At 40.8% G+C, this 9,578-nt stretch overlaps 2 protein-coding genes across 2 annotated transcripts; one reads left to right on the top strand and one right to left on the bottom strand.

Moving 5' to 3' along the window:
* Positions 1-2,873: 2,873 nt before the first annotated feature.
* Positions 2,874-4,595, top strand: LOC133008223 (nodal homolog 2-A-like). The gene is made up of 3 exons (XM_061075790.1): positions 2,874-3,150; positions 3,573-4,315; positions 4,443-4,595. Exons 1-3 carry the CDS (start codon positions 2,874-2,876, stop codon positions 4,593-4,595), a joined length of 1,173 nt encoding a protein of 390 aa, XP_060931773.1.
* A 1,166-nt stretch (positions 4,596-5,761) lies between these two features.
* LOC133002481 (eukaryotic translation initiation factor 4E-binding protein 1-like) lies at positions 5,762-9,032 on the bottom strand. Its single transcript, XM_061072311.1, has 3 exons — positions 8,802-9,032; positions 6,226-6,420; positions 5,762-6,138 (listed from the first exon to the last, which is right to left on the bottom strand). Exons 1-3 carry the CDS (start codon positions 8,935-8,937, stop codon positions 6,107-6,109), a joined length of 363 nt encoding a protein of 120 aa, XP_060928294.1. The 5' UTR covers positions 8,938-9,032; the 3' UTR covers positions 5,762-6,106.
* Positions 9,033-9,578: the final 546 nt, after the last annotated feature.

The raw sequence follows: 9,578 nt of genomic DNA, 5'->3' as shown, positions 1-9,578 counted from the left end.
AACAATTCAAAAGGTAAGAAATAACAAATAAGCAAATTGAAATCCAGCTTTAAATGTATTAATAGATTTCCTAAAACTCAGCGGTGTCACATATTGACCTGGACGTGTCCTCTTACATGAATCAACATTAGTCTGTCCCATCAGAAAGTTGATTTCAGCTCCAAATGTTACTTTAACCAGCTCCAGCCTCTTATCCACTTTGAAATTAACTTTATTTATATCTGACACAAAGACATGGGCAGGTGCTCACTTAAGCTAAATTACCTCAAACTTCACCTTCATGTAACTTGACCTCATCTTGAGAAGACCAGAGACTCACAGCTCGATGTAAACCTGACTCGAGCTTCAACTCCGACAAAGCTCAAATGGACCAGAACTGTGGAGTGACGCCATGTTGCCTTCTCCTTGTTTACCTCGTTATTGAGACAATTAAATAAGTTTGCGCACGAATAAACGCGCACACTTTGGAGGAACACTTTATAAAACTTGTGTTCCATCGGGCTGTTACCTGCTGAGAGTCTGAGAGATGTGAGGAGCACCAGGAGGAGGAACAGGGAGTCCATGTTGTCCCGACGCTCTCAGAGACAAACCGTCCCAGCTGAGGGGACGCGCTTTAATCAGTCCGCAGGTGCGTGTGATACCCGGTGACACCACGCACATGTCAACACAACGACAACATCCATTCTGTAGCAAATAACACGTCAAACAATATATTTTGAATCGCTCCATACTGTGTTACTTTGGGTTAGTGCAAGTTTTATTTATTAATTTGATAATTTATTTGATATTTTATTGATTTTATAGATTGTTGAAGCCATTAAATCCACCTTCAGTCCTATTCGAGGCTCCTCAGTTCTCTTCTTATCGTTTGGATCGGTTTTGCGCATCTGGATAGATTTATTTTGCACTTTTACGCACAAAGCGAATTTTTTATAATCCCAGTTTATTATTTATCTGTAATATATTAAAACCCAGGCCCTACACCGCTCGTTGTGAACTTATTCCCTGAGTATCTGGGGAATATAAATGGATATTTTACTCAATTTTAGTTCCGTTATTTTAATGATAAGACACATTTTACAGGTGGGCTTCTCCTCGTTCTGATCTACTTGAATCATTTACTGAAAAGTAGCTCTGCCTTTTGTTTTGTTAGAGTTAAACATACTGAAAATCACATAAAATACAAGACATCACACTTCAAATAATGATGTTTTATTTGAGTCATTCCCTATAAAGTCACTTTACATTGTAAAGCCTGATGTTTTTTAAAGAAGACAGAGACAGAAGCTCCATCCTCTTCATCCCGTTCTCCGCACAGGGATCAAAGCTCCGGAGTTCACTCGGAGCTCTGTGTTCTTTTCTTCGTCCAGTTTGTTGTGTGAACGAGCAGCGATCATCTGGCTCATATGTGACGTCATCCGCGTCCCTTTCATGCTGCTGGCAATCATCAGTGTACATGACACATGCATGAACTCTTTTCATTCAGGCTTTTCACATCTGTTCATTCATACGAGCTTTCGTCCAAAGATCATAGAGAAGATACTGTTACATATACCAGAAATACTGTTATTTAAAAACGGTGTCCTGACATGTTCTCTATCTTGTTATCTTATCTCTTATTAATTATGTTTTTATTTATTGAAAATCATTTAACTCTAATTCAGTTCAATTTATATTGTAAATATTTAGAATTCAGTTCATTAGTTATATCTATATTTAAGTAGCACTGAGATAACCTACCTATCATACCTAATAATAATGACATTTTAATCGATTTGTATTCACGGTTTGTTGTTTTTATCCCATTGTACAGCACCTTTTTAATGTTTTATTGAGGCTAGTTATTAAATATCTATATTGAGCACAGATATAACCTATCTAATAATAACTCTGATTTTATTCTTGTTTGTGTTGTTCCTTTTGTAAAGCACTTTGTAAGAGTTTAGAATATATATGTAATCATATTTAGTTAGCACTGATATAGCCTATTATACCTAATACTGATGACGTTTTATTAGTTTTGTATTCACGATTTATGACTTTAGTGTTGTTTGTATCCTTTTGTAAAGCTTTTTGTAAATATTATAAAAGATCCTGCTTAAATAAAGTTTATAATAATAATACTATTTATATTTAGGCTAATGAGCACTAAGAATATACTTATAAGGATTTAATTATAGTCTTGTTGTATGTTTTTATTCTCGCTTTTGTCCATGGTGTAAGGTGCTTATATACAGTTTACCATAGTTATTATTATTTTTATATTCTATTCTATTCTATACAGACTCATCATGTCTGTGTGAGGTTAATTTTATTACAGATTCCTTTATGATTTTCAACGGAAGCAAGAGGAAATAACAAACAGTAGAATTAGATTTAAACGTATGAATAAGTTGTATCATATTTAAAGGTTTATCATATTGACCTCCTTCATGTCCTCTCCCTCCTTCATGTCCTCTCCCTCCTTCATGTCCTCTCCCTCCTTCAGATCTCACAACAGATCACCACAATAAAGTCCTTACTGATTAACTCCTGTGTCACGTCCCCATTAATCACTGCGCAGTTGTGCAGCTCGTCATCTCCTTAACCGATGTGATTGTCCGGGCTTCTTATCAAAGGGATCTTTAATGTACTGGACTCTTCGCGGGTTTCACACCTTCCTCACTTCAAGGGCCAATTGGTTTCGACCCAGCACGTTAAAGGCGTGTGAGCGGCCCCGTGGATCACACACGCCCTCCATCCACCCAGCCTGACAGATGTGCTCCAGATGCCACAGGGGGTTGGAGGTGTGTCCCTATAAAGCCTGAGTCTCTGGATCCCATCAGCACCATTCGGCTTCTACCTGAGGAGGAGACAACACCACATCTGGAACTATGAGGGCTAGTGTGGATTTCTCCTTTGCGCTTCTTCTTCTCCTCCTGGTGGATCTGGTGGTTGCTCAGCCCGACGCACGGTTCCGGGACTCGGGCTCCAGACGCACGGTTCTCCGGAGGCAGAGCTCCAGGCTTCCCCTGTACATGATGCAGCTCTACCGGACCATGCTGACCGACGACCGGCACGCAGGGATCCCGAAGGCCAGCATCGTGAGCAGGGCGGAGGACAACCTGGGGCTGCACGACTCCGACTCCGTGGTCAGCCTTGTCGCTAAAAGTAAGTGTTCATCATAACTAAACTAATCATATTCTCTGAAATTAGATTGTTATTATGGCTAAGTAACAGTATGAGACATATTGTGTAAATGAAACAGGGAGCTACTCATTCAGATTATGCAAAATATACAGTTCAAGTTAATTTCTGAAGTTCTTTAGAAAGGGAAAATGTTAATTCATCTCCCTGCCCTTAATCCAATCATTTCTCGAATCAAACTCTTCTTGATCAATGTATTTTTATGCAAAACCCACAACTGGGAATAAAAGCTGTGCTGTTTAGAAAAGCTGTGCTGTCACATGATCAATAAGGAATTGGGTTTTGAAAGCTTGAAAACAAATGTCATGTGATTGTACATTCAGTGTCTTCTGTTCTGGAAGTTGTGAATCATGTTGACTAACTTTCTTCACCGTTCTGTTTTTCAGGTTGTCAGCAGATTGGCAAGAGGTGGTCCGTCACCTTCGACCTTTCCTCCATGTCTGCAAGTGATGAAGTCCAGCTGGCCGAGCTTCGCATCCGCCTGCCGGACTTCGTGGAGTCCTCTCGAGCCTCAGTGGACATCTACCACTGCTCTGATGAGAGGAACTGCCCGGAGAGCAGGCAGCTCCTGGGTCACCTCCGGGCTCATCCCAGCTCCATGGTCTCCACTTCCTCCTGGAAGCTGTTCAACATGACGGAGGTGCTCCGCCGCTGGCTGCAGGGGGAGCGCTCCTCCGCACAGGGGATGGAGGACGAGGTGGGAGAGGAGGAGGGCGTCCAGCATCCTACAGCTGACCGGGTCATGATGGCGGTCTTCTCCAGGCAGAACAACAACAGCCAGCGAAGGCCGACGCTCATCCGCACGGCAGAGCACTCCAAGTACGTCAGCCTGGAGAGGGAGCAGGTGACCGTCGACTCTGGGATGAGCAGCTTCAGGGCCAAGAGGCACCATCACACCCGGCAGCAGAGACGTAGACTACCCAGGGCTGCTCATGCTCACAAGTCCACCGTGGAGGAGAAGGAGAAGGGTCCTCTCTGCAGGAAGGTGGACATGATGGTGGACTTTCAGAAGATCGGCTGGAGCGAGTGGATCGTTTATCCAAAACGCTACAACGCTTATCGCTGTGAGGGACGCTGTCCTACTCCAGTAGACGAGACCTTCACCTCAACCAACCATGCATACATCCAGGTAAGACACACTTCTTTCATTGGGCTGCATCTACAGCAACAACAACAAACACTTATCAATAATACACCAATGCTCTACTCGGATGGATTTGTTCTAATCAGCCATTTTCTTCTCTTTCCCTATACAGAGCCTCCTGAAGCTTCACCACCCAGAGAAGGTGGCGTGTCTGTCGTGTGCGCCGACCCGCCTGGCGCCGCTCTCCATGCTGTACTACGAGAACGGGAAGATGATCATGAGGCATCACGAGAACATGGTGGTGCAGGAGTGCGGCTGCCACTGAGCAAAAGACTCAGACACCCCCAATTTAAAAAAAGCTTTTAGAGAAAGACAGGACTTTGCCTACAGGCCCAGAGGATTTTACAGATCTGAGGAACTCAGAGGCACAAAGTGGATGAACTGTACGTCCACACGCACTTTACACAGAAGACCAGTTTGACACTGGGACCGAGGCTGCTGCTGGGACGCAGGACATTAAAGAAGGGAGCTATTGTTTCGACTAAACGATGCTCTATAAACTATGGGTATAACAAATAGTATTTTACGTTTGAAGTATATTATGTAGAAGATTAGGTGACCAGTTGTGCGATGGATTGTAAGAGTTGATCCTGATCCACAGAAGCACAGGACGGTCACAGACTTAAGCACTAGAGAATGTTTTTAATAGAAAGGACAAAGATGTCAAAATGTAAAGCGCTTTAACTTTATCTAGGTCACATTGATCCATTTGTGTGTTTGCTATGTACAGAATACAATAAATTATTTCGTATGATGAAAAAAGTATGTCATGGTTTTATTTAATTATACAAGGGTTTGAATTAAGTTGTTAGACTTGCTAAAATACAGACTTCTATTGTTTTCATACTGACTTAAATAGGTATTTTAACAGTATTTCTCTTTATTTAGAGAAATAATGATAATGGTGACCTGGCTGGTTAAATCCATCAATTGTATTTGTTAAACACCATATAACATCACTTAACTACCACTTTACAAAGTCAGGTCTCAACCTCAATATCATAGTGAAACCAAACAGTTCCACCAATAAGGAAACATTGGGTTTAGTTAGATGTAAAAGGTAAATGAACTGGATTTATAAAGTCATTCACACTCACACAGCTCCACTATATCTTAATCACACAGAGGACAGAGCAGCCTTCTGGGGACATTTGGGGTTCGTTGTCTTGCCCAAGGACACTTTGGTAAATTTGACTGGAGGAGCCGGGGATCAAACCATGTTCACGTCTTAGTTGTGACCGAGGGATGGGAAAGTTTGTTCACCACGATGTAGACTCTTACAGATGTTATTTTAAACAGGCTGGAGGTGAATAAGATGTTTGTCTCATGATCCACTAGAGGGCGCTCACTATAAGCTTGTCGCATGCTTTATTAATGAAGGACACCGGTCCAGTTTGAGAAGTTAGTTTAAAAAACCTTTACAAATTAAAGTTCATAATTTCAGTTTTTTATTTGTTTAACATTTAAACATTTAAAGACACATTTTTTAAAATCGTTAAATGAGTTAAATCACATAAAAAACATAAATGGTTTAATTTTAATGGAATACTGATATACATGAGACTTAAATACGTCACAGGTCGACTTCCATCAAAGTGTTTATTCACTTTCAACAAACAGTGTTGTTTTATAAGAGCTATATTTTACACGTATAAGGTTTTTAAAAAAAACATTGATTTCAGAAAAAATCTGAAAGAGGTTTACACAGCTTATTTATCCCAGTAAACAAAAACAATGAAAATGTTTTTTTTTTCCTATCCTCCTTTCCATCTCTCTTCAGATGTCCATTTCAAACTGGTCATCTTCTCCTGGAAAAGAGGAAAACATCACAGTTAAAGAGAGAAATGCATAAAACACGTATCATCATCGTACTTTGTGTCTCAGACGAGTTTTACCTGCGCTGTCCTCTGTGTGCAGGCTTTGGTCAGTGTTGCTTTTCGGTGTGGGTTTGGGCGGCTTGGTGTCGGGGGAGCTGTTGAGTTTGAGCGGACTCGTGACTCCGGGGATGTCGGGCATCTTGGGAGGCGTCCGGGTCAGAGGAGACGTCCGACACTGCAGGAGGAACTTCCTGTCGTAGATGATTCTGGTGCCTGCAGGGGGCAGCAGAGGGAAGTTTGCTCAGTGCTAATCGTTCTTCAATGACTTTTGGTTTCATGTGTTGGTTTCAAGGATCATGTGTAGTGAAATAAAAATACCATATTGTACATTTGGTTTCATGAAAAAAGATTAAGGATAATCGACCACAGCAGACAACTGTGATAAAAACCCAAAAATATATTCTGTTAACCTTGACATTAAAAACATGTAACTCATTTAAAAGGATAAAATAATAATTTATAATACAACAGCACAGCACTGTTTTCAGGAGACATTCTACATCCAGGCATCAGGCTCCAGTAACCCCCTGTTATAGTGGTTGTCCAGTGTGTCCTCCCTCTATACATGTCCACACACGTCCACACACGTCCACACGTCCGTCACCACTGTCCCACCTTGTTTTTTCACATTCTTATCAGTGACGTCAACAAACCTTCAGTGACCCATTCGGTTAATTTCAGGGTAAAACAGATCCCAGATGGATGAGTTGCAGAACACGGTATCAGTCGAGATCAACATGTGCACTTTAGTATGAACGTTCTCACAACTCTTCTTTACTTTTATCACCATACAGGGATTTCCCACGGCCTCCAGCGTGTGGACGTCTGAGTGAAACTGGGTCAAACAACAGAATGTGACGACCACAGTGAACCTGGGACTGAGGAAAAAGTTTGTACGTCACATCTGTGAATAAAATGAATTGTTGTTTCCAACTCTTAAAAGGTACAGAATGTAAGATTTAGGTGAAAGGGATTCACTGGCAGAAATTCAATATAATTTAATCCTAGGGATGTTTTCACTTGTGTTTAATCATAAAAATGTGACTAATTGTAGTTTTCTTTACGCTAAAATTAACTATTTATATTTAAATACAGTTTTTTTTACAGTAGCCCAAACTGGACAACCTTAACACATTTGAGTTTTTATGACGACTGAAGCTTCCACAGGTTCTCTCTCATGTTTGGAAGCTGAGGGGTGTTCAGCTGCAATGTGCAACTTCACCACTAGGTGTCACTAAATTCTACACACTTAACCTTTATAACTTTCATTTTACAGAATATGTGCTTTGTAAATGTATATTTATTTATAATAAAGTGTATGGATCAACTGTAAAGACGCAATTTCATTTCGTTGTCATACGGGTTTGATAAAGACATTTTAAGAATTATTGCAAATCAGATAAACTGGTATCGAAAATATTTTTACTTCCTACTATCGGCATCGACCCTCAAAGATTCATACCAGCTGGGCTCTGATATAAATTCATCTTTTATGTAATTTAGTTGATCTTAATCCAAAACAGTGATTGGTTGTGAGATTCTGGTCATTTTTAGCAACTACCATCTTCGATGTGAAAATATTTTACACTTAATAATATATAAAGTCAATTATGTGAACCAGTTACGCGGTGTCGCCCACATCTCGTAAACATGTTGCTGCAGCTCAACAACAGTGTGTCGTAATAACAAGACTATAAATAGGATATGACTGAGTACAGTTCTATATTTGACCTCACAGTCGGTGATTGTGTAATAACACAAAGCTACGGGACGATGACATCAGGAACCTAATGGGTTTCATTAAGCTTTCAGCAGGAGTGAGACGACGTAAACATATGAAATATACATGAAATCACTTCGCAATTCAAAATCTGATCACGTCCGACTTCTCTACGGGTTTAAATTATGAAGAAGATGAAAGTAATTCATTTTGGAATGAACAGAGCCTCAGATTGAACAAATTTATTTGTAATTTGCATATGTACAAATAAATAACGTGCATCTACACAGTCACTTTACATATGAGCTGCAAATAAAAAATCTTTGCAATGTGCATGTAGGAAAATAAAGTTATTGAAGGATTACACTGTGCAGGGTCTGGGTGCAGAGACCTGCTCTTCATCACTATAACAGATCCACTGAGGAACACAACCGTGCATCAGATCTAATATCTGCGTCTTCTAAGTGTCAAATTAAAATCCTTCTTCAAATCAAAATCCTTCTTCAAATCAAAAAGAGGAAGACGAACGTTTTGCAATGAATGTGTTGTTGTAGAAAATTTAAATCCCCAGATGATGTTTTTTAATTTAGAACATTAATATAAATCGACAGCTGCTGTGCAGAAGGATGTTCCAGAATAAGAGGGTCTAATATTTAATATCAAATATTAAGTTTTTATCCGATCACATTAAAAACACAGATCCACCACTTCACTGTTTCTCTGCAGAACAAACAACATGAAAGTGAAGATTCTCACATCTTGTAAAAGCATTAGTTTGATTTAAAGAAGCCAGGGACTCATCCGGATGATATAAGATGTATGACCATGTGCACAGCTCCTTCCCTGTGACTCTGACCCGCTGCCCGAGCCTTACCTCCGGGCGTGGTGCTGAACAGGGTCCCCCCGGGGGTCGTGGAGTAGTCCAGCGGCATCTGGGCTGCATCGTGGATCGCGACCCGCCGGACCGCGGGGATGTCCCGGCTGGTGGTGGTGCGTCCTCCCGCGGACATGTCTCTCGGCTCCGGCTCGGTTGGTGCAGGAGACTGGAACTCACAGGGGAAGTCTCCTCGATGCTCCACGTGGAGAGAAAAAGCCAAAACAACCCGGGGACTTCCTGTTCAAGGACACGTGGTACGGACGGCTGTAATTGGCTGAGAGCAGGGGGCGTTGCAGGAGCTGGGAGTTGTAGTTCTCTTCCTGGTCTGATGACTACAGTACTACAGATACAGGGAAAACAAGGATCACACTAAATAATGAAAATAAACATGTGCTGGAATAATCATGCAACACATTTATCATACGCATATATTAAAGAGCACCCTCCCTGTGTTTCCCTCTTTAATTTAATATTGATTTTAATAATTTGCTCCCAAGGCCTCAAATGACCTTTTACCTAAATATCCTTCAGATTTATTGACCCTGTTTCCACTGATATCAGCAGATGGAGCCGGTTACACATCTCACCTCATACCAAAGGGTTAATCGAGCTTTAACTATCAGAGCCACCGCATTATTAAACCCATTGAACCGAGGCAGAGAACATTTCTTTTTTACTTTTACAAATACACCCTTTTATGATGTGCATATTATTTACTACCTTATCTGTTTTTATCTTTATCGTATTCTTGTCTTTTCTGCCTGTTTAGTGTCA

This window comes from Limanda limanda, chromosome 1, assembly GCF_963576545.1.
Source record: "Limanda limanda chromosome 1, fLimLim1.1, whole genome shotgun sequence".
In the NCBI taxonomy this organism is placed as follows: domain Eukaryota; kingdom Metazoa; phylum Chordata; class Actinopteri; order Pleuronectiformes; family Pleuronectidae; genus Limanda; species Limanda limanda.
This window is presented reverse-complemented; position numbering and strand designations above follow the sequence as displayed.

Coding starts and splice junctions, on each gene's coding strand:
- LOC133008223 (XM_061075790.1), top strand. CDS start 2,874: ATGAGGGCTAGTGTGGATTTCTCCTTTGCGCTTCTTCTTCTCCTCCTG. Junction 3,151..3,572: donor GGTCAGCCTTGTCGCTAAAA/GTAAGTGTTCAT, acceptor TCTGTTTTTCAG/GTTGTCAGCAGATTGGCAAG. Junction 4,316..4,442: donor CCAACCATGCATACATCCAG/GTAAGACACACT, acceptor TTCCCTATACAG/AGCCTCCTGAAGCTTCACCA.
- LOC133002481 (XM_061072311.1), bottom strand. CDS start 8,937: ATGTCCGCGGGAGGACGCACCACCACCAGCCGGGACATCCCCGCGGTC. Junction 6,421..8,801: donor GTTCAGCACCACGCCCGGAG/GTAAGGCTCGGG, acceptor TGCCCCCTGCAG/GCACCAGAATCATCTACGAC. Junction 6,139..6,225: donor GCACACAGAGGACAGCGCAG/GTAAAACTCGTC, acceptor CCTCTTTTCCAG/GAGAAGATGACCAGTTTGAA.